This window comes from Dermacentor albipictus, chromosome 2, assembly GCF_038994185.2.
Source record: "Dermacentor albipictus isolate Rhodes 1998 colony chromosome 2, USDA_Dalb.pri_finalv2, whole genome shotgun sequence".
Lineage (NCBI taxonomy): Eukaryota > Metazoa > Arthropoda > Arachnida > Ixodida > Ixodidae > Dermacentor > Dermacentor albipictus.
This window is the reverse complement of record NC_091822.1, coordinates 131,076,045-131,100,659: the sequence shown is the minus strand read 5'-3', so window position 1 is coordinate 131,100,659 and position 24,615 is coordinate 131,076,045. Positions and strand designations below refer to the sequence as shown.

The window sequence follows — 24,615 nt, the reverse complement described above, 5'->3', positions numbered from 1 at the left end:
TCACTGATCTATCGAAAACCACTTTTTCTCTCCCAAGTTCTGTTCCAAGTCGTAAGGGGGGGCCCACCCACCTCCTGCTCCTGGAGCCCGTCCATGATCTCCTCCAGTTCGGCTTCACTGCGCACCCGCTGGCCCGCCCGCGAGAAACGCTCCCGGTCCTCCCGCTGCTTCTTCAGCTCGGGGAACTGCTTCTCAAAGAACTCTCGCTGCTTCTGGTCCTTGGCTCTGCACACAATAGAGCCAATGGGATTCCTTTTCATGGCACTACTTGGCAGCAGGGGGCCCCAACTTGTGCAAATTACCGAGGATGACATTTGGTGTTGTTTTAACTGAGTAACTACAACAGAGTGAAGAACAGGGGGTCCAGAGACCTTAACCGAGGTACTGGTGTATGCACGAAGCCACCACGCCACTACTTCGCTTCCTGAAGGCCTGCGACTACGCTTGCGGATGTACATACCGTCATGAGCACCTGTGGGCACACCCAATTCTCTCTCGTCCTTTGCGCTGTCTGCCTTTCCCTCCGACTCTCATGCACAGTAATTTTTGCTGAATAAATTTGACACTGCTCTTTCATGTTCACGTCCATGCTCCAAGACAGTTCTGACAAACAGGGAAGAAAACATGCAATGTGGCAAAAGGATACTCACTTTCGTGCAGCGTTGTTTTCCCTCTTTTCCATTTTTCTCAGCCATGCCTGCATTAGCTGATTGTAAGTATCTGTTAAGTATTTTTCCTGCAAAAGAATGGGAAAGGGGGTCCTATATTAGTATGCAGGACAGTGCAAATGTAGCGTGGCACAAGCACATTCGTATGTAAAGACCAATGCAGTACAATACGCAAGGGACCAGCAGCAACTTTTCTTACCCTTGCTTCTCGTTCTTGTGCTCTCCTTTTAAAATATATTGTCAAACTTTTCCTAAACTCTTGGAATCTGGAAAGAAGTGCCAAACATAAGGACATTATAAAGGAAATGATGCTTTTGGCTAATCTGCAGTATACTTTAGTTGCAAGCTACAGTTATCAATTGTGAACAACACCCCTGATAGGCAAAAACAAGCAGAATAAAAGTCTAACTTACAAGGAATGCCTTCCGTAGTATTGTTTGTCAGCGATGCTTGCCTTTATAAATATCACTAAGCTAAATAAAGGTTAACTTGACCCCTCTAACAGTGAAGGAAAACATCCCCATAGCACAACGCTGACATTTGCCAAATCTGCAACTGGAACGATTGACAACTATGTGCAGACTTGCAGTTTAGCAATTCCACACCGGGCATATAAACCTAAGGCAAGCTAATCACATTCACTACCAAAACATGGCAATACAAGTGTTATCTAAGCGTTAAAAAGAGGGTAGCTTACTTTTTCTTGTTTTCGTGATATATGGCAGTGTCAGAAGGTTGATTGTACATTGGCTACAAAGGAAAATAAAATGCCACATTCATGTACACTGCACGACTCACATCAAGCAAAGAACTTGCAACTGTAGGCAAGAACCAAGCGTCACTCACCAAATCCACTTTCGGGCCTAGATTATCAAGAGCGGCATGGGCAAGCTGTGCTTTTTTCTGCAGTTTGGAGAGGGGAGAGAGGTACAAGGTACACTAGTCAGCCTGGAGTGTTGGACACAAACAGACAGAGAGAGAGAGAAAGAGCATGAAATGTCTACTTGGTAAATTTAGTTGCCCTACTCCAATACACAACACCACAGCTCTTTCCATATGGCTTTCTATAAGCGAGTCTAAAAGAGAGTTCCTCGTCATATGTCCCACCTCCGGGTTTCCACTAAAGCCACTTGATGAATGCTCCTTCGGTTTTTAAGGCCATGTGAATTCTGCAACAGTCTTTTAATGTTTTCGCACATAGCATCGTGTTACTGTGTGAATTTTGCTGTTTCTTTTTTTTTCTTCTCTTCTTTCTCCTTTTATTCCCATTCCCCAGCACAGGGTAGCCAGCTGGTACTTAAGCTGGCTAACCTCCCTGTCTTTCCTCCCCTTTTGTGTCTCTCTCTCTCTCTCTCTCTCTCTCTCTCCTTCGCTCATTTTGCCAGCATATTTGCTGTCCCCTGGCAAGCCATTCGAAACTCAAAACTGGTTCCACTTCCACTTCCACATGCGACGCGTGAACACACACACTTCCCCTGCTTTTCATGGAGAAATGTTCGCAGGAAGCACATGGCAGCGCTTCAATGCTATGCCACAATCGGAGAGAGAAAAAGTGCCGTAGTAAGAGGGCAAATTATTTGCAATTAACCTGGTCAGCTGAAAACTCTACTCTACAGGGGCTTTAGTTACAATAGGTACCAAATATTCTAGTAGCCACACCATTCAACTTATGAAAAAAAAAAGAAACGAAGCATTGCAGCACCTGGAGCTGTTAAAGCCTGTCACCCAAAATCCGTTTTGTTTTCTTATTGTGTGGCGTTTTGAGACAGAAAAACGAAACGAAATCAAGTTGTTGAGCGAATGTGATGGCGCAAGAGCAAAATATGACCATCAATATGGCGGCAGTTTGGGTTATCGCCTACTTAAACCATGCAGCGCAGTTCTCACAGAACTATGCCACACATTGTGAAGCAGATAGGTAAAGATGCTTATTGCACAGCTGTGAATGCGACATGTGATGACCCGTGAAGAAATTTGCAGGTACCGGAAGAGGAAACCAAGTGCTTGCCAGCCTTTTCACGCGACACAGGCAGGCAGTGCTGCAGGGAAGCTGCTGTGGCAGGCACTTATCTCTCTCGATCATGCCTTTCCTTGTTTACATGGGATCTAGCGGCCGGAAAACTTATATGATCACATTTGGGTGATGTACAGAACATTAGTGCCGAAAGACTTTTCTTCGAAGGTATTAACCAGTAAAGAAAGGTTAACTGCATTGGGCAATTTTCTTGTATTTCAGATCGGAAACCATACGAAATGGGATCGTATTAACAATATGTTCTACTGTATCTACTGCAGCGGATTTCAGTTAAGGATGCTGGCGCTAGGCAAACTGAGTTGAGCAAAAAGTTTCTTTTATCAGTTCCTGCATGTCGATGCTGACATGAGACTTCTCTCAGCTTAGACGAGCTCACAGCCTTTACGTTGAAGTGTGTTTCGGGAAGTAACTTATGTTGACATGCAATCACAGACATAAGCACATACAGTGAAGCTAAATTATCAAACCACCTTCGTGACAAAATGCAACGCCAAGGCAGTCTATTTGAAAAATGAAATGCAATAACACACCCTATTTTCTGAGTAGACGACCTGTGCAACACTCAGCTGCTTGGGTTCAATGGGTGCTGTGTCTTGCGCGTCCTTTTTGCTGTCTGCAGGGTTGTTGGCTTCTAGCTCTTGCTGCAAGAGATGGAAGAGTGGAAAAGAAGGACTTAGAATCATCACGCATGTAGTTGTTAAAAAAGCATTATCAATTGGTAAACATCAGCTTCACCAAACGAATAAGTGCACAGTACGAGTACGACAAATCAAACCTCCCTCTCCCACTGTTCGTTTCTCCCCTCCCCCCCCCCCTGCATTTATTCTTGAAGGCTTGGCGTCAGCCAATTGCACACTGTTATGCACTGCGTGTTTTCGCACTTTTCTCGTATTCTGAACACAAGTAAATAAGCAGGCCCCGAGATGCGATGGTAAATGTATGGCCCCACCCACCTGCTTTTTCCTGAGCTTGTTGGTCTGTGACTCGACCTGTGCTATCTCCCGGTCTAGCCTGTTGATGGCATTGAGCAGATCATCCTTGGAGGACCTGCCCTGAGGTGACAGTGGGGGCCGACCGTCCTCCCCAGGCAGAGTGGGAGAGATGGCCTCGGTCTGGGGCACATACGCAGCGGGCTCTTTCTTGACCTCCACACCCGCAGGCATCAGGTGGTGCTGCGATGAGAGGTGAGACGACGATGGGTGGTGGTGGTGTGGCGAGGAGGTGTCGATGAGCAAGGGCTGCTGGGCCTTGGGGTCGCCCAGCAACAGGCCAAGCCGGGGCCGCTTGTTCAGGTGCACCACCTCGAGTGGTTCGACGAGGCCACTCGCTGCACTGGCCACCGCCGAGCCCCCGGGGGGACCTCCCACCAGGCCCACCAGGCCCCCGCCCAGGTCACGATGTTCGTATTGTGGGAACCGGTACGCCTCCAAGTACCTGCACACCATGTCACTGTCATGCAAGGCTAGTTGCTCCTAAGCCAGCACTAACACAACAGACATTGAAAAAGGTTTGGTCATCCCAGGTGTACTTGTCAGCCACCACCCACAGTCAGCGATGCACTACCACTACCAGTGGTAAGTTGGAAATGAGAACAGTATGAGTAAGCAAGAGAACTGTGTGGAAGAATCAGTAACATTTACCATGACGAGTACTAAAATGCTCATATTTTCTTAATATGCACAGAAGAAAAACCAACAACTATTGCCAGCATTATGTCACATGTTCAAACATTCAGCTGTGCTAGAAGCTTCACTATCATTTATGGATAAGACCAACGAGTAGACACTCATGTAGCCCACCACTTCAACATGTGACAATAATGTCACTATGATCACTCTTGATGTCGCCAACTGCAAACTGAATGCATTCTGTGAAATACTAGATTAGCCTCACGGGGCAGCTGGGCCAAGGTTGAAGAGTACAAAGGTTGCAACCTTCATGGTGGCTTTCGAGATACACACAAGTTATATCGCACATAGATGGTGTCGATACGAGGTACTTTTAGAGACGCTGCTTTTAGTATGTGCCTGACATGTAAACCAGTGGTTGGACAAACAAGCCACAATCAAATGCCAATCCCTTTAACTGTGCTTGAATGAAAAGTGAACGAAGACAATGCAGCCCCCTTTAATCTCTTCCCCAACAGGTTTGCTGTAGTGCAACACATCCAACAAGAGAAACCCACCGTTCCCGCTCGGCACGCTCCTGGTTGGCAGCATACTCCGCAGGTGTTGGGAGCAGAGAAGGTCTCCGCCGCACATGCTGTGGCTCGGGTTCTCGGAAGCGTTCCAGAAGGAACTCCTGTTGTTGCTGTTGCTGCTGCTGGTGCTGCTGTTGTTGCTGCTGTTGCTGGTGTTGATGATGCTGCTGCTGCTGTTGCTGCTGCTGCTGCTGCTGTTGCTGTTGCTGCTGCTGTTGTTGCTGCTGCTGCTGGTGCTGCCGCTCTGCCTGCAGCTGCTGGTGCTGCCGCTCTGCCTGCAGCTGCAAGCCAAAATAACTTGAGCACCTTCAGCGACCTAGACGCAATCAAAGCAAGACTGCTCTTAAAGCACTAAACAAATGATATCGGTAAACACTAGCTTCGGGAAAACGAAAAGTGGAACTCAAGCAAAGGTTAATCTCAACAGCTCTTAGATGTTACACAAAAGCTGATGACATGAGGTTGCACCAAGCACTCTGATAATGCTATAGCAGGGCAAACAGGACATGAGCTAGTAGTAGTGCACAAGCTTCCAAGTAGGCTTCAATTGGGCAAATCTTTACCCAGTTATTTCAGCCATATTTCAAAGTCCTGAACTATGTGCACGCCTTTCTATACGAGAAAAAGCTCATCCATTTCTAGCTGCTGCCTTTGAACATTGCAAAATTCATAGCCCCTTTTGCACACAGCATATGAGCATCTGCATTGTCATAATGGAAACATTCTATAGCATCGAAGCATCTTAGAGCAACCGATTAGCTAAGGATCCAAGGCTCACTAGCCATTCTAAAACCTTGCTAGCTTACTCTTAAAGCTATTCCAAATGGTGCACCTTGTAAGGGAACTTTACCACAGCAGCTACTTACTAAGCTGAATTTAAGGAAAGACAACACACCGATATCAAGCACAATATCCCATTGAAGGTCTGGTCAAGATAATAACATGCATTGCGGCATACAATACCAGTGAACTTATGCTCATGTTCAGCACAGCACGGATTTCAAAGAATTTCGAATACAACCTTAAACACAAATTTATCACATCAGATTCAGGTAAGTGCACAACAGATGTGCTAAACAGCTTACTTACGTTGCCATTGATATTTGGTGCACTTTTCCTATGCAAGAATGCATGACAGTCACTTTTTTGAACACAAAAATGTGATTCTATTTCCATACTGGATCAGTTTTGACAGGCCACAGGCACTCATAAACAGTAGAGAAGGAAAACTATCAACATTCTGGCCTTCACAAATTAAAGAGGCCCCCAATAGCATAATTATCTTTACTGGCAACCTTTAACAACACCCTAGAGCCAGATTCCTTGCCATTGCTCAGATTCAGTGTGCTGGCAAAATAAAGTGCCAAGACAATGCCAGTCCACATCAACTTGCAATATTGCTGCACTGAGGCAAAACGGACACAAAAAAGAGAGAGGTAGAAGAGAAAGGGCTGGAAAAAGAGGCACCCAAAGAGGCACACAGATGGAATGTGACAAGATGCCGAGCAATGCCAATGAATCAAAAGCAGGCTAGCGATAATGCCACTGCTCTTCCTCTACGTTGCCCTCCCCGGATAAGCCAAGTGGCCTGTTTATCCGAGCTACAGCAACACCTTAAAGCACAATGATATGCGATAGTGAAGAGCCTTGCCCTGCTTATCAGGGAAGCACCCACCGCAGCGCAACATGCAATCTCCCTGGAGGGAATGAAATAGTGCTCCACAAGCAAGAGGGTGGCAGCCACGGTGGCAACTTTTGCTCTGTCAAGAATATACATGCCAGCCCAAGCTTATCATTCTGCTGCCTCGCCCACTTCCCATCTTCTCGGTGTGTGTGTGCTCTTGTTACCCAGCGCCGATAAAAACGTTGGCGGATGCTAACAACGATCCAGGGACGAACATGCCACACCAAGGCCTGATAAGAGAGGACGCCAGCGGGTGAGAACAAAAAACAAATAAATGCAAGCTTGGCTGGCCTCCAAGGTGGGTTGAGGCTTGTCAGTTTGCGCTAGGCTGCACGGAAATGATAACATATCCCTGTTGACAGGCGCATTCCCGACTAGGACTTTTCGAACGTTGCTCAGTCGCAGGAACCTGTGCACTTATTTCACCAATGCCCTTTCGTATGCAAAGAGAAAAGGAAAAGATACTGCATGCGCTCTTTACCTAGCGTGTTATCGGCGTGTCACACACGTGTGCTACTTATGCTCGGTCCATCTGTGGCTATTTTATGATGCAAAAGTTTAAGGTTTTATTCATTTGAAGCAGCTAAGTGCCACCGAGCCTGGCAACAAAGGATGCACAGCACTACAACTATACGAATAGACACACGAATGGACACAGACGTTTCCCAAAGGCCAGCTTCGAATGCTATAGACTTTCAGCGCAGTGCACATGAAGCAGAGACTCGTACTCATAGAAGAGGAGCCCTCCACTCAGGTGGATAACGTGCCACTACACAGGATGGATTACAATTCTTCCTTTTCTTGCATCCATCTAAATACAGCGCTTCTTTTCTCGAAGGGAATTGAATGCGGATTATTTGGAAAAAGCTTTGCAATCGAAAGAAAAAGATTTCTGATCGTCGGTGCAACAATGGCGGTGGTGTTGAGTTCAAGCTCCAGACTGCTATAAGCTTTTCTTCCAAGTGCAAAGCTTTCCGAAAGACCAAGTGCCGAGTTTCTCATTTCATGAATCAACAGCAGGTGCAAGACATACCTGAAAGGCATCGCGATAGCTCTGCTGGGTTGAGTTGAGCAGGGGCGAGAAGTGTGTCCGGGTCGGGTCCTGTGGGTAAGGGTAGCCCCGTGTGCCAGCCAAGGGGGGACTCAGGGGCCCAGCCCGCTTGTAAGGAGAGCCCGCATCATGGCCCCTGCACCACCAGCAGACGAGAACAACAACATGTATGCAACACTTGCGCATATTGTGCTCAATCATAGGATGCGAGCATAAAATAATTGTTTTTAGAGTGGGGAAGAACAATTCCAAATGTGGGTATTTTTTGTGCGAAACTAAAGCAAGGCATATCGGCGGATCGCTTTCAGCTTCTTCCAACCTTTACTGAAACCATCCAAGCTGTTTCGGAAGGTATTCCTTCGAGGGCCTTTTAAGCATAAAGTTACAAGATCTCTGAAAATGTTTATCGAGCTTGCAATAAATGTATAAAATATCTCTCTACAAACCATCAAGCCACAGACAACACCACAACAAAATGTTGCCACCTGAACATAAATTATATGCAGGCACATTGCCTGCTTGCTTTCTTTTGGACACTCCACCCTATCCATCGGTTTAGTTAATTGTCTGCCAGTCATTGCATACACTACAGAACCTCACACCCTTCTGTACTAACCAACATCACTGCATAGCTGATAAAATGAGTGCCTACAATGACATAATGCCTTGCTGCATCTACGGCCCGTGCCTCCACCACTTATGAGGCAGCTGTTTTATTATGCAACCTTCTAGAGAGGAAGACTACGCACTCAATGGTGATGATATGTACAGATGAAGATGACGGAAGTTACGAGTAGTGGTCACATTGGCAATGCCATTACCAACGGCTCTCACACAGTTTTCTCACAGCGACTGCACACGAGCACACACTGCATGCATGGTGGCCTATCCCTCGCTCATGATAAGGAATAAGGCAAAGGAATGCCAAACAACCAACATAGCAGCTCTTGGAAGGCCAGAAACGTGTATTGCAGCAGGTTATCAGTTCACTAATGCAGGTGCAGGCACCCATGACGCAGAGCCACACACAAACACGCTGATAAGTTATAGTTCTCGAGAGTGATCCATCTGCACATTTTGTAACCAGTTCCACAAGCTCCGAAAACGTCAGCCTCTGTTTAATTTCCCGAGCGGATGGTTAACAAACTGAGGACGAGTAATGCAACCGAACTACAAAGAAAGACTGGCAATGGAAGTATGGAACAACACTTCTGAATGGTGAACATTGCTTGGAGTTAATAGTTGTTACCCAATACTTGCTAAAAAAGAAGCCCTTATCTTCACTGCTTGTGCATGCAGAAGATTCTAGTTGAAATACCATTTACAATACATTCACCACAAGAACACCAATACCAACCCATGTCTCACCATTTTCTGGCACAACCACCATAAACAATTAAAAAAGTTAACTTCAAATACACCAGGAAACACATAAGGCTTAGCTTAACTGGAAACCACAAGGGGAACAATGAAGAAAGAAAGAAAAAAAGAAGGCTGCGGTAACAAAACCGGGCCAGCATGTGTCACAGGTGTACGTCCTCAAACGAGAAACAACACAGCACATGGGAACAACTGCACAATCAGAAATTTCCCACTAACATGCTGCCGCAGCCAACAGGAAATAGCTGATGCATGTGCTGCGTTTCACAGGCGCCAACCAAATGCACAGCTGCTAATGCGGATGACTTGCTGGCTGCAAAAGTTTGTGTGTGCAGCCCAGTACAGCTGCTACGCAGAGTGGGCAAGCTGGTGTGTCTCTTCCATGAAATGTAGTTAATGAGCGAGACTTTTCAAGGCTTCAGTTAATTATGTTGACAAGATTATTTGTGGGAGCAAGAGGGCTATAAAGAAAAAAAATAATCAGAACTGCAATCTGAAAACTTGGCCATGTCATTGCTGCTAGAGTTTTGTCTCCCTTACTACAGTGCAAGCGACATGAGACCCCCTCAATGTGACACTAATTCATCAGGCCACCCCACTTCCTTGACTAAATGCCTTTTAATCTGTCGTTGCTGCCCAACGCTGCTTCCTGGAGAACACAGGAACTCAAACTTTCCTTGCGTTTTCAAGTTGCTTCCCATGACAGCCAGGGTGGAATACAGTGTGGTCCAGCACCCATGCAACTCGTGTTGGAATGGTCTATTTTGCATTGTTTTGCCGTCATCCAAGAGAAACAGAATGCACAACAAACCACCTAGGCCATTGCTACATTTGAACTAGTAAGCCACATGGTGACTAGTGCCGTATCCATTGTTGTGAAGTGTACTGACAGTCTTCATCGAACTATGCCCAGCAACATAGCAGCCAAGGCAACAACATGCCACAGTGACATAACTCAAACGACAACTTTTCCTGCTATGCACATGCTAACAGGTTCAACTTGTGGCGGTAGCATTCCAATGAGAGCAGAATAAATTGATCATGCGTTGCAAGTTATACGCACATTGACCCGAAGTGCTTCAGTACGACATTTCTGATAACAGGTGCCACTCTTCAAAGCAAAAAGATCAGGCAACACACACACACAGAAAATGAAGAAAGTAAAAGGAAACCATCAGGCGAAAAGTTTTGACAACCTTTGCTCCTTACTTACAACACTAAACAAAAGCCTCCCAGTGAAAAAAGAAAGTGCAAGTAATGCTGCTGAACTTCCTTCGGAGTGAATATGCAGACACTCTTCTCATTCAAAAACAGCTGCAGTGAGCTGTCAGGCCAATGGCTGAAGAAAGAAAGCAGGTGCCACATGTGCTAAATCTCCTCCTTCCCCCCCCCCCCCCCGAGAAAAATAATTCCAAGAAAAACTAATCAAAAACCAACACAAGTGCAGATTGTGAGTCAGACGTTGACCTCTCCCCATTCCCCATCCTCTTAGCCATCACAGCTGCGCAGCAACAAGTATGAAGGATGCTTAAAAAAAAAAAAACAGCTGCTTCCACTGTTGTTGTCTGGAGAAATGATGGGCCGCTTGTCAAGGAACAAGAAACGAATGGCAGTAGCCAGTTGGTGTGCGGTGTGCCGTCTTAAACCTTAAACACAGCTGTTGCCGAGTGTGCAGCAGCATTAACGTGCCTTTGTGTACAAACATGACACTATAAGAAAAAAAGAAATTACTAAGGATTCTTAAGAAGAGAGGCGTGTGGCAGAGCTGGATAGGTAAGCTATCACTCCTGTGCTTTCCACACAAGCTGCAGGGCCGTCGTACCCTGTGCAGATCAAGAGCCGACAATCAATGGCTTTGACACATGCACAGCTGACTTCTGCTGCTTCAACAATAAGCTCCCTCATGCCATGCAAAAACACTTCAGCAAGAGTGTCGTGAAGCAAGAAGCACTGAGAGGGCCACTTGGAATGGAGAAGACAGGCAATAAACTTGCAGGAAAACACTCGTCTTTCACCGGCAGAATTTGCAATAGTGCAACACTTTCATCACAAGGCTCAGCAAAGATCAAATGTTAACAGAAAGATGCCAACGATGTCTCCCTGACAAAAAGTGCTGACATGCTGCACTGCCAATGCACGGCGACGAGTAATAACAAAAGTGGCCAGCGGCCTTTTGTAAATGCCAGTTCAACAGCGCGAAAGACCTCAAAATGCTGCTCTACGTCAACAGTGGTTGTGTCAAGGGAGCTTCAGAGTGTCGATGCACTTTTTGAAGTTGCCAAGAAAATGGCCACAGTGGCTCACCGTCTGTGGCTTTGGGTGGCCGAGCACAAGGTGGCAAGGTTCAGTTCTTGGTCTGTGGCTACATTCTGGTGGAGGCATAATGCAAACACGATTGTGCTGCCAGCTTCAGGTGCACACATTGAAAGAACCACAGGTGGTCAAATTTATTTAATGGTGGGCAAACCTACCCCCCTCTCATTTTTTTTCAATATAGCTCATCTAACAGGAAGTCTTTCTTTGGAAATCCAAACCAATGAATTGATCTAACACTGAAGTCGAACACACAGCCAGTAAAACAAGCACAGTGCTCTTGGCGCCGTGTGCCTTAAGGACAGTGGTTATGTATTTATCACCAATTTGACTAGAATCAAATTTTACGTGCGTCTGGGCAGCGGGAACCTTCGCATCGTCGGTACAGCACGTGAGCAGAGAGAGAGAGAGAGAGAGAGAGAGAGGGGGGGCATTTCTAGCACCCAATCATCGGCAAAACTACCACCGTCTCTAAGCAGGAGCCAAGCAATGCCGCCAGCACGGCACAAACAAGTCGCCGTCGGCGCTACGCCGGCGCCGAGGCCGCAGCACAAGCGGCAGCGTCGGGCAAGCTCGTTATAAATTCGAAGGCAGCAGTAGCAACAACTCTGATCGGAACGCAAAACGAGATCGCAGCACCCACTTTCTACTAAGCAAAACAGATCGAGTAATAGGAGTGGGGGGGAGTGCAGAGAAAGAAAGCTCTTGCGAAAACACTGTGGCCGTGACGGTGGCAGGGCGCGCAACCAGCGGTTCGCCGCGTCTCTCGCTTTCCGCCGCGTCCTCGAGATGCAATCGGCGGCGTAACGGTTTCCCCCCCCCGCCGCCTCGACTGCAGACAACGATCTCCCCGGCGGAGGACAGGCAGTGAGGTGAAGCCGCCCCGCCAAGGCAAAGCCATCCACGAGCCATTCACGGACGAATAAAAGTGAAGCGGGAATAACATCCCTGCCATTGAATCGACGCGAGACGGGGGAGCTTGCTCGGCGAGCGAAAGAGGCAAATAAAATGCCGCCAGGAAGGACGTTCTCATAAATGCACCGACGGAAAGCTCGGGAGAGAGTTGCGGAGGGAAAGGGAATTCGCGGAATGGCGGTGTTGGAATGGAGGTGTTAGATCGTGCGCTAATGGGGATGAAATCCGGCGAGTACGCTTTGCTGGAATGTCGTGCTTTGGTAGCATACCGCAGAGTACCCGTTTGCATGAGCATGCCAGTTCAACCCCTACTGCGTGTTCCGGGGAATATCGCGGCAAAGCATCCCATGTACAGCAGAGGTAAATGTATACGCAGGTAAGGGGCACAAAATGGCAATATTAAGCCTATTAGTGAATTGCGCTTATGAAACAACAAAACGAACACCGTTACCGTGAGAGAGGAAGAAGTTTCGTTAGCAAAGTGACGCCAAACAACGAGAGTGGGTGACATTGCCGTGGCGACATGGATTTCGACAGAGCCTACTGGATAATCAAGGGCTGCACCGCTTCGCAACAAAGCCAAAATGTCACAGATAGGGGCCGGCCCAAAATACGAGAAGACAATCAAATGTGTGACGTCACGCAGACGTACCGGCGCGGAAGACAAGTTCGGGCTCTATTTCCTCCAACAGTAGAATGGACATCCATATTTGTTAACACGTAGAGTGTCGTTCACCTTTAAGCCTGTTCGACGACGGGATATTTTTCTTGGATACCGGGGAAACGTCCAGCGTACTGAGAGAGATGTGCCAATTTAGCGCATAAGGTACTCATTAACATAAAGAGACATCGGAGAGGTATTTAAAAAAGAACGTGCCGCCGCCCCGTTCAACGCCCGCATCGCTGTGCACACATCGCAGGGTTTACGCGGCCGTCAGTACCGAAACGTCACGCAAGGTTCCCAACGGTGCTCGCAGTTGTAACAAACGTTGCAGAGACGCAATTAAGCCCAATCACCGCTCCAAAGGGTGCCGCCGCCCAGTGCGGCACACGTACCTCAGTTTCCAAGCGAGTCTGATAAAAAGAGGCGAGCGAGCGATATCTCGCAGCGACGGAACGAAACTACCAGGCCAAGAAAAAAAGAACTGATAATAAGGTCGCCGATCGGTGGACAGCCGCGTACCACCGCAATCGGTCGGCCGAGATTGCTGTCTCAAGTGCGCTGGCGGCAGGCAAAGCAGTGGAAAGGGAGCAAATCGAGCTGCAGCGGCTATTAAAGGCTACGAGTTATGCATGGCGAAACAGCCAAGAGCGACTTCAACCACCCTTTTTCATTCCTTCCCGGAAGCGACTTCTTCCTCTCCGAATTACGAGAGAAGGGGTTGGGGGGGGGGGGGGGGGGAGGCGGTACGGCCTATGCTTCCTCTTCGCTTAAAGACGGGCCATTGCCGCTCTGCCAGGACACCAGCAACATTCGAACACAGAAATGCGAAAGAGAAGAAAAACTGTCGATTATTATATACCGCCGAACTAGAAGGCGCTAGTTCGCACCTGCCCGTCTACGTTCTCCCAAATACCCAGTGGTCTCAAGCGGAAATAAAGCGCGAACTTAACCAAGCACGAGATAAGTTCGACCGAACAGACCAACCACGGAAAAAAAAATAAAAGCAGAACGGAGGCTACAAACGCGGATGACAGTTACTGGAAAGTGGCAGAACAGGTTCCACGGCGACGCTGAGTAGGCGAGGGCCGGCACAAACATACTTATCTCTCATCGCGGTGGCAAACGACGTTAAGGGTGCAGGAAGTCGTGGCATGGGCACCGTCCAAACACGAGAAAAAAAAAAAGCACGGCCCCAATCTCTTCCTGGGGTGGGAGGGGGTGTCTGGTTTCAGGGAGTCCAAAGGATACGCGCGAGGTTAACGCGCCAGACTTGGGGTTTCATAAACCGTACCGCATTTTATTATGGAGAACCACGGTTGAACACACCTCCTGGCGGGGGGGGGGGGGGGGAGGGGGGGTCAACCACCGAGAGCGGCATCGAGGTCTGAGGAGATGGGGCCGGTATACATTCAGGTACAGGCACACATTCGGAACGAGCTTTCTGTGGTGTCCCAAATTCCCGGGCGAGTGTGCGTGTCACTGGGGCCAGTCGGTTATACATACGACGCAAAACAACGTGCGCTGGGCCGTGCTGACCGCGAGACTCAGCGACTGACAGCGGCTCGAAAAACCGAGGAGACAAGCGATGGCCTTCCTCGTTCTCATATGAAAAGAGAAAAAGAAAAGAATCGACGCATCACTGGCAGCATGCGAGCTTAAGCACAAGGTCAACAAGAACAAAAGTAAACACGAGACGGGAACCCCAATAATGCGGTTGAGTGACGGGACGCACCAAAGGCACCGTTCAGAACCGGACGTTCCAAGCGAGCCGTCGCCGCCTAGCACCGTCCCAAAGGCTCCGCGGCGAAAGGTCGAGGCGGTCACGAAAGTGAACGAAGAGAGAGGGGGGGGTGAGAGAGAGAAAACGCACGGTCAAAGCCGTGAACAGGCGGTACACGCCTTTCGCTAGGAAGGGCGATCGCACAAACGTGGCCGACCGGTCGGAGGCGAGCGGAAAAGAAGTAGGCAGTGAGTAAAACAACCCGAATTTCCCACCCAAACCAAGGACGCATTCTGAAAAACCCGAAATATAGCACAAACCAGAAGTTGCAGCAAAGCGACAACACTCCCGACAACACACTCCGCCTTTGATTTAACGGGAGCGAGATCCTTTCGGAAACGCCCTCGCACCACACAACGGCAGCCTGTCACGTACTGTTTCACTAGAGAAAACAGCGCGCCAAGTGTGTGGCTAGAACACTCCCAACTTGGCAGCCCTTTACGCCCGCAGAAACTGCCAAGCGTGGTCGCCGCGAGGAACGCGAGACAAAGCAGTGGGAAGGCTACACCATCGAGCGCCAGCCTGCTCCTCTTGTTTATGAGCCCACACATTTTTTTTGTCTACCTCACACGCTCGCGCGCGCGCGCAACCTTTGACCGAGAACCACGCTAGAGGGGCATGCCCGAAAGGCCGCCCAAAGACTGTCGAGGGCGCGAGCATAAACACGCACACAACCAGCCCCGGTTCCCTCTTACAAAATGAAACAAAAAAGAACGGAGGGGGCAGAGCGCACACAGGCCGCAGGCACAACGAGCCACGCCAGATGCTGCTGCTGCGGAGGAGCGGGCTCGCGACGAAGCACGTGCCGCGCGCGCACAAGGACAACCACACACACAGGCAGAAAGAAGGTCAGCTTACGGCGAACAACACGCAATAAATTCCACGCGAAGCCTGCAGTGCGAAGCGCAGCGACTCTTTCTTGCGAATAATGATCATAGGAAGAAGCCTTAAACCACAGAAATACAAATGGAGGAAGTAGCAGAGCCCCCAAGCAAGCTTCCCCCCCCCCGCCACACACACACAACGAAGCAAGCCCCATTCCGCAACTCCTCCTCGGTTTTGAAAGAGGCGCAAATAATAAACTCGAGCAGCAAGCACCGCGAAAGGCGCGTATACTACTAGTCTCGGAGCATAAGCAAAACAAAAACAGCGAAAACGGGCAGCCGAGGCGGGGTTCAACTAGGCAACCGGCCAACAACAAGCCTCCAGCCAGCCACGACCAGACGACGGCCCAAGCGCCGCCGCCGCAGAGAGCATCGCCAACCAGTTTCGGCACTTATAGAAACGGACGCACACGCCGGGCGACACACAACCGGTACGCACGCACGCACGCTCGGCGACGAAAGCAAAAACGACAATAAATGTAAAACAAAGACAACCCTAAGAGCGGCCAACGCCGCAGCCGACCCGAGAGAAATAAAGAAGCTACGCTCAGAAACAAAACAAGCAGCGCGCCCCGTCAGGCAGGCCAAGAGAAACAACACACAATACAAGAGAAACAGGAACGCGCGTCGCCTCCTTTCTCATACACCTTGCACTTGCAGGCAGCTGTCGCCTCCACGTCTTTATTTTTGTTTCCCATTATACACGCGCCCGCACACACACACCCTCTCGCCCGCCAGAGAGAGAGACTGAGAGACCCGCCGCCCCCAAGGCAACGCAGCGCTAGTACGATGAATTGTGAGCGCGCGCGTGTTGCTTAGTTGGTTACGAGCCGGCCGCCATTCCAGGCAGACGCACACAGCGAGCGCGCAACGACGGCTGCGAGAATCGGCGCCCCGGCGCAACAAAACAAAACAAAACAAAAAAAGCTATAAACCACTCCGAAGAAATGACGCGACGGGGGAGGAGGAGGAGCAACCAGAAGGACGAAACCGTGAACAAGCGGGGAAGAGAGAAAGGGCGGGAGGATCAGCGTACGCGATGGAAGGAGAGCGGGCGCAGAGGGGAAGCGAGCCGCAGAGAGAAGCGGGAATCGAAATGGAGTAAGGATGAAGTAAGAGAGATACGTTGCAGCAACCCAGAGAGAGAGAAGCCAAGCGTAAAAGATTAAAAAAGCGAGCGCAAAAAAGGACACCGGAGAGAAAGAAAAACGCGGAAAGGAGGAGAAAGAGAACTACGAAAGAGGAAGGATATAGAGAGAGAGCGCGCAATTTAAATGTGCCGACGTCCGTCCTCGGCCGCCGCGTCGACGAAGCGAGCGCGCAGCGCTGCAAAGCCGATGACCTTGAGAGGCGAGCGCCGCCGCCGACGTCGCTCCTTCTTTCAGCGCCACCCTCGCATCGGTTCCCGCCGCCGGCAGCGGCGCACGCACGCCCAAAAATATCGGTGCGCCGATTCCCCTTCTCTCTCCATCTCAACGTCCTTCTCGCGCAAGCCCACACAGCCGCTAGAGCCACGAACACAACACACGGACAAGCTTCTTCCTTCTCGACCCTTTCGGAGAAAGGAAAACCAGGTAACGAACAAGAGACGCAAAAGGCGAGACAAAAATGCGAAAGAAAGAAACGCGAGGCAGCTCTTTAACGGCGAGAAGCGACATAAACCAGCTCTCACCCTCTCTCACAATACGCACAGCGAAAACGACGTAGCCGGAGAAAAAGCAGCAGCAACAAACACAAAAGGAAGGCGCGATGGATATAAAAGCAAAAGCGGCCATAGCGCGAGGTAAGCGAAGCGAGAGGAAAAGAAGGATCCGCTGGACGGATGACGATGGGCTGGTTGCAGCATGCAAAAAGACAGGAAAAGGAGAAAGGCCAACAACAAAAAAAGGAACAAAAAACGAAGCGAGCGGGAAGGAGAGAGCGAAGAGGCACTGGCCGGATGACTGGATCACGGCGGGAAATTGAATAAACAAAAACGAAAGAGAGGCACGCTCGAACGACGATGAGCTACCAAATAAAAAAAAAAGAAGTACAGGAACGTACCAGGAAAGCAGGGCGCGCACGCACGTTCGCTTCCTCGGAGGCAGCGACAGCACGGATAATAAAAACAAAAGCTAGCAATGGCTCGACGAAAGCAGCAATTTATACAAAAGGAAAAAAAAAACCACGGATGGAGACATAGCAGCCAGGAAATTGCAGGGCCGGCCGGACGAGAAATAGCGCAGTGCAAAGAAGAAAAGCGAGCAGTGGGCGCTCCTGGAGAAATAGAGAAAAACAGAAAAACAAGGGAGGGGGGGGTGCTAAGGGTGAGGTCAGATAAGTGCGTCGCTAGGAAAGAGCGAAGGAATTAAAGATCCCAACAGAGCGTGGGTCCGGTCTCAAGGTGGAGAGTACACACACACACGGGCAGGCATCGAATACGTACACGCAAAAAAATAAGAAATAAAGACCGGAGAATCGGCAACAAACTGACCGAGAAAGGAGATTGGGGGGTGGATGGGGGGCAAAATGTTAGCTGGAATAAAGAAAGAAAAAAGCCGGCCGCAATAAAAAGCCGGGCTCGGCGAAGGAGGTAAGGTGAAACAAAAAAGATGGGGTGGGCGATAAAGTCAAGAGAACAGAAAAAAACAAAAGCAAGCAAAGCCGATAAGCACGGAGCAGCTCCTCTGAGAGATAAACAGCTAGCCAGACAGGATAGAAGGCGCAAGCCACGCAATAAAAGCGCGAACGAAAATACCAAGCTGGCTCTCCGCGAACGCAAGTAAACAAAATGCGATGGCAACTGCGCGAGAATCGGCGGCAGGGCCCGCTAGCGAAGGGATCACGCAATTAAGTACAAACAAGAAAAACCAGAAAGGCGAGCACCGGCTACACGACACGGGAGAAAGAGCTAAACCGAACAGAAAATAAAAAAAGGAAAAAAGCCAGCTAAAGCAGGCACACGCGGACGCCCGCCAGCGTTGCAGATAACGACAACACAAAGCACAAAGAGATAGAAGCGAAACGACTGCTCCACGAAAAGCAGCTCAGCGGGGCGCTGCGCCCGCACAGCGGGAGGGCGCGGCAGCGAAGAAAAAAACCTACAAAAGGAGACCGAATAGAGAGATAAATAAGAGAGAAACGTAAGCGGAGGGTCGCGGGAAGCAAAGGAATGAAGAAAACAAAACGAAAAGCGCAGCTAATACAGCTCCGCACGCAGAGCGCAACCGAAGAGTTGTGTGTGTGCGTGTGCGTGGCCTCTCCTCCCCTGTCGCTCTCTCCCAACTTCCTCCTCCGGCTTCTCGTCGTGTTGCAAGGCATAAAAGGAAGAGGAAAGCGCTCACAAAGAAAAAAGAAACGAGGACGCACGTGAGAAGAAGGGAACACGGCTGCAGATGCAAGAAAAAGGAAGACCGGAGGACCGCGCGCGCCGTCAGACGAAGCAGCAGATGCGCAGATCAGAAAGAAAGGAAGAGAAAAATAAATACGAAAGAGGAAAAAGCGGCTCTCTCCAGAAGGCGAACGGCGCAGGAGGAGGAATTGCTGCCGCTTCTCGGCGCGTAGCAGCAGCAGCAAGGAGAGTAGGGATGAATAAAGCAAGATGAATCACGAAGCGGATAAAGGCAGCAGCGTACGAAAGGAAACAAGTCTGTGCGGCGGCTGGAGACTGCGCCGCTGAACTGCCTGCCAGGCAGTCAGCCAGCCATCAACGGAGGAGTCCCTTTCCTCCCACGGAAGTAACAATAACATTCAGCACGCTGCAACGACCGACCCTCTTTTTTTTTATTCTTACGTTTTCCTTCTTTCCGCGGACGCTTTTTCTTTCGCTCGCAGCACACGCTTCTCCCGTCCATTGTTTGGCAGCGGCGGTTGTCATTTCTCCCTCCGACATTCGGTTCCTCCTCGTCATCGACGAAGAAGGTGGACGGACGTCGTTGGCCGCTCACTCGAGACAGCGGAGGACGTGGCGCGCACGTCGATCAAGACGGGCTTGCCCCCCTCCATCCCTCTACGCCTGTTGCCGTCGAGCGTGAATTTGGGACGAGGGGAAGGGGGGCTCGCACAAGACAAAGCGGTTGGCGGCTCAACACGGCGCCGACGGGCAAACAAATCGAGGCAGGCCCTGCTCGTCTGGGCTACGCAGAGACCATTCGCTTATCGCAACGGGAACAGAGGCGGACAACCGAGACACCGTTTTGACGGCCGTCGCGCATTACAAAAAGAAGGAAAAAAAAGAAGTTGCGGACGAATCTGAAATGGAGAATTATGCAGGCGAGCAGTATGATAAGAGTTCTCAGCATTTACGAGCGGTACACCAGCAACCTTCCCACGGACACGTCCTCGTCAAACGCCCTGGGCAGCAACGGTCAACGGGAATGCCACGACACTGGTGAGAAGGCAGCCGACACGACGACAGGGCGGCCAACGTCATTAGCTACTACGCGTTCGTCGACCCCCGCTGGTAATCGCTACCGCGATTAAAACTGGCGGCGGGACGCAATGCAGCGGGCCAGCAAAGCATTTCTGTGCGGGGAGAACGCGCGTACAAACAGAGGCACGCGGTGCAGAGCGCATCGTCCGGAGTGATGCGAAGCTTAGTAACCTTGGAATGACCCCCGCAAGGGCGACGCGTAGAACGCGCAACTGACAGGACAGCAAAGCAAGTCATGGCAAGTCACGAACGGTTGCGGAACGCAAAAGCAGAACACCCGTCAATCTAAAGAAAGAAAAAAAAATGACGGGCAGCCTCAATCGCAGCTTCAGGCCACAGGTTGACGCAGGAATGTCACGCCTATAGCGACACGATTCGAAACACTTCCGGAGGTTGCAGCTCAGGCAACGCGCGCGGTGGTAGGTGGGAGGGCACTGTCAGAAAGCACGAGCAACGCTAGTCACAACTGTGTAAGGCTCGGAGAACTGGAATGCGTTTACTCGTATCACTGACTGTCACGCGACCTGCCGTGTATACCGTCCAGAAGGGAGAAAGCAAAAAAAGTTGGAGCGCTGTAATCAAACACACACATACACACCCCTCCCCCACCCGGACAGGTCATCCGATACTTGGCGGCAGGGACGGACGGCCGACAACACATACGAGTCTGACGCATACCGCAATAGTGGCGTGACGAGCAAGCGTTAACAAAAGAAACACCACGTAACCCATCTCCCCCACCCCACCCAGCGCGATCACTTTTGTTTGAGCCTACGGCTGCCGTCTTGAATGCGTACGCAGCGCGCTAATAACGGAATTTATTAGGACTGCGTAGTAATCCTGAAAAGTCTCTGAACCAAAGCGACGTGAAAGCTGAATGAATGGCGACATTTTAGAGGACGGCTGGACGCTATTTGAAGGATTGCGCTCCAAACACCAACCCAAAGCCAAGCAGCGGCCTCTAGTGAGCATTATACAACCAACCACTGTACGGAAGCGGCCGTAACTACACTGTTCCCAATTTCGCAAGATGAATGCAACTTCCTATCTCGGCTTCCGGCAACAGTACCTTTTAAGTGAAACCTTCCCCTTTTAAAGGATTACAAACGCGACTCGTCATCTAGGTCATCGCAGAAAAAGGCATTTAAGGTCAGTTCAACGACCAGAAAGAAAGAAAGGTTCCACTTGCGCACTTGAGAAATACGCCCGATACAGAAGCATTTTAATGTCGGAGCCAACGATATGGTTACCTTTAAATATCGCTTGATGCCGTGACTGCAAGGCTCGGAACAAACAAGTAATTGAAACAATGCTGAAGATTGAAGCGATCTATACAAGCGACGCTAACACGTTACGAACTGCGCTGCCTTATGCGATAGAGCGGAATTCTTTCTTACACTAGTTGGATTAAAGCTTCTTATATATGCCCATCAAATGTTGCACAAATAAATTGCCGCGGACCTGAGACCTAGCGGTCCCGAATAAGGCGGTCTATTGTTCCGCAAATTTTGTCAAACCCGTACGACGAGGAACAGAATTCTGTTAGCCGTGGGTGTCGCGCTATAATAGGACGAGAAATAAAAAAAATTGTCCGCTTGAGCGTGGCACGAAAATATACAAAAACAAACTCCATACAAACAGTTTTCCAGAAAGGAGACTTCGCAGTTTGAAAGTTTCTTCGGGGTCAAAAGACGACCTCAAATGACGTCAAGCGGTAAGCACCGAAAAAATATGTTACGCTATCCGCAAAACACCGAAATGTTATAACGCGGCGATACACGGCGCTGACCAAAACGGCGGACGCTTGCACGTGTCCGAGCAACCCACACGGGCCCGTCACTTTCGCTGCGCCTCTACCGTCCATAAGAAACCGTTCAAGGAACAGAGAATCGATTCCTGGAGATTACGCGGCGGCGGGCGCCAGGGCCAAACGCGAAAGCCGAAGGATCCCCAACTCTGACGCCATCGCGGAGGAAAGGACGAGGCCATTCGTTCTCCGCGTCCTTCTGCGACGACGAGGATCGGCGGCCGGAAAAGCGCGCCGCACATAATCATTCCGCGGCGACACGTCACGGTCACGAGCAGGGATGGCGGCGCGCAAAGGGGTACTCGCAAAAAGCCAAGGATCGCGCGAAAGCGAGGACGCCGCCAACAACAACGGAAGGAACGCACGCCGCGGCTTGGAGGAGGCGGCCAGACGACGTCGTCGTCCTTCGCGAAGAACGCCTGGCCGACGAGGAGGAGAGAAAGGTCGATTTTGAGAAAATGGCGGAACGCGAGAGTTTTCAGTTGTGTACCGTTAGATTTGATAGTTTGAGAGCAGATGAACATTTTGTCGGTTTGGACCGACAACGGATTCTTTCGATTTTCTACTTGCGGGAATTTCGCTGTAACATGACTAATGGAAGAGAAAAAATCCTACCAGAAATTCTGAGGATTGTCTACTAATGCGCAAGCATTTTGGGGCTCGGCTTCTACTACGCTTTCGCTTGCTTATTCAGCTAGTGCATGTTTACCCACCGCATTTAAGGATCGAAAGAATGCTTGCGCATTAGTAGACCATTCTCAGAATGTTTGTTGAATTTTTGTTGCTGATGTCTACCCTGCTTAGACCATATCGTAGCGTTCCAAGCACAACTCGATCCCATACAATCACGAGATTGCAATATTATTTTGCTGCATTTTGTGCAATGTTTTATTTGCAATCAGACAACCTGCATTTATTCTCTGGAGACTGGAAAACCTACTTCTTCGCTTTGAATGTCTCGTTGCTGCGTTGCCGTAGCTGCTTGTTCTTCATCTCCGTCATCTTTATTTCTCTTCTGCGCTAGTTCGAGCGTACAGAGTACTGGTCGGTGGATACTGTAGTATGAAATGTACTTCAGAATCACAAGTGTCAAGACCTCTCATACGGACTTGATCGATCACACCAACCTGTATGGAAGTTGGAATGTCTGTCGGTCGCATGGTGAAGCTTGAAGACCTATTCCAAGAACCAGCTATTTACAGGCCTAGAAATGTCTATGTTGAAATCTCCCGCCATAATCATTGGAATAGTTTGTTCTTGAACAGGGTTGCAATGCGAAACAAAACTACTGGACTGTAGGGAACTAAGGAAATGGAAAACTCTTAACGTCCTTTTGACTTGAACCGGTTGTGACGCAAACTGCGGCCAAAGAAACCTTCACTCCCGTGAATGTAATGTGGCTCACACAGGCATATCCTATGCGAGAACGAGCAGCATTATCCTCTTCAAACTTCGAGCTGCACTGGGCTCATGATAAGGTGGATGACAGCTCTGTTGTGGGTAATTCTTTGAAATCTTTGAATTGGAACTGCTTGGCCATGCCATGCACAAAGGCCATGCACAAGTCCCTTCGAATGCGCCGAAGGTGACTCAGCCATCAACAGTAGTTTGGATCCTATAAAAATTATCTCATCCACGACAAAGCACTTGACATTCGCAAAGGTGTGGCAATAAGTATTAACATTACTTAACTCCAGCCAGAATCTTCAGAGCATATGGAGCTAATCTTGAGAGCAGAGGGTATAGTTACGCCACCAACTGTTGTAGCTGCCTTTCCCGTTGCAGCTGCGACTACATATGCATTGTGGGGACTGCGAGGCACTGTGTATAGCCGGTTGGTCTTTATCAGTAAGTGAATAGTAAATGTTTTGCCACAACCTGCTGCACCAGTCAAGAAAACCTGGATGGTAGCCAGATTGGGAAGCAGTGATATATGAAGCACTTTATTTTTATTTCTAATATTTTTATTTCCATTTATTTTACTTCTGAGATAACAGCCTATTCCTTATTTGCAAGTGGCATGGCAGCGCAACAGTCAGCTGCTGACATTTCATCCCTTGCTTTAACTGCACAACACCTGGGAAGTCCCACTCCACTATTAGGTGTTTGTACCAAGTCCATATTCCCTCACTGGCAAATCTGGATTGGAACCTCCTTTGTTTCTTGTACGTTGAGGAGGTCCCTCTCCCGAAGGATGTCCCTGCAAATGTTTTCGAGGGCCGTCATGCTCAAATTTCCCTCAAAGTGAGACTTTTGTTGAGTTAGTTCACTGGTTTTCTCTTCAAATATGGTCCTGTAATACATCAGAATGTCGGCTTCTTTCTTGAAAGGGTAGATTAGCAGAACAATTTCTCGCTGGCAGTTGTCCACGTTCTCTCAGCAGTAGTTTGAGATCGTTCTCAGTGACACTACATGTTAATAGTGCCTTACCTAGTGTAATTTGGAGCAACGTCTGCCAAGCACAGCTGGTCTAGTTCTGAAGGGCAGTCTTCATACTTGTCAATCAATTTCAATTTCCACACGTTAGTGGACTTGTCACTCCCGTCCTCCAGTTGCCGGGCGGTCTTGCGAACCCTCACCCATTCTTCAGGAAGCATTGTAGGAATGAAAACTTCGGAACTGCACAATGACATGTGTTGACGAAGCAGAACCCATGCAGCTTCCTGGCAGCTCATCTCTACACCATTCAGTACACAGATGCATAGCTCAGCCTGAAGTTTGTTCACATAATGTTTGGTTCTTTCTCTTGGATTTTTTTCAAGGCCTCAGTTGGACTTGTTAATGTGGGCTGCAACATAGGTACCACACAAATGAGCATCGACC

General features: G+C 49.3%; 1 protein-coding gene across 3 annotated transcripts in view; it reads right to left on the bottom strand.

Moving 5' to 3' along the window:
- The window catches only part of Smr (nuclear receptor corepressor smrter), a 77,124-nt gene that overhangs the window by 29,523 nt on the left and 22,986 nt on the right, over positions 1 to 24,615 (bottom strand). For all 3 annotated transcript variants that reach the window (XM_065445008.1, XM_065445005.2, XM_065445006.1), the window contains 9 exons: positions 7,621 to 7,774; positions 4,889 to 5,184; positions 3,657 to 4,137; positions 3,234 to 3,344; positions 1,515 to 1,571; positions 1,366 to 1,418; positions 868 to 934; positions 651 to 736; positions 72 to 225 (listed from right to left, as the gene is read on the bottom strand). In XM_065445008.1, the coding sequence (XP_065301080.1) occupies positions 72 to 225; positions 651 to 736; positions 868 to 934; positions 1,366 to 1,418; positions 1,515 to 1,571; positions 3,234 to 3,344; positions 3,657 to 4,137; positions 4,889 to 5,184; positions 7,621 to 7,774 (1,459 nt within the window). The remainder of the gene's footprint in view (positions 1 to 71; positions 226 to 650; positions 737 to 867; positions 935 to 1,365; positions 1,419 to 1,514; positions 1,572 to 3,233; positions 3,345 to 3,656; positions 4,138 to 4,888; positions 5,185 to 7,620; positions 7,775 to 24,615) is intronic.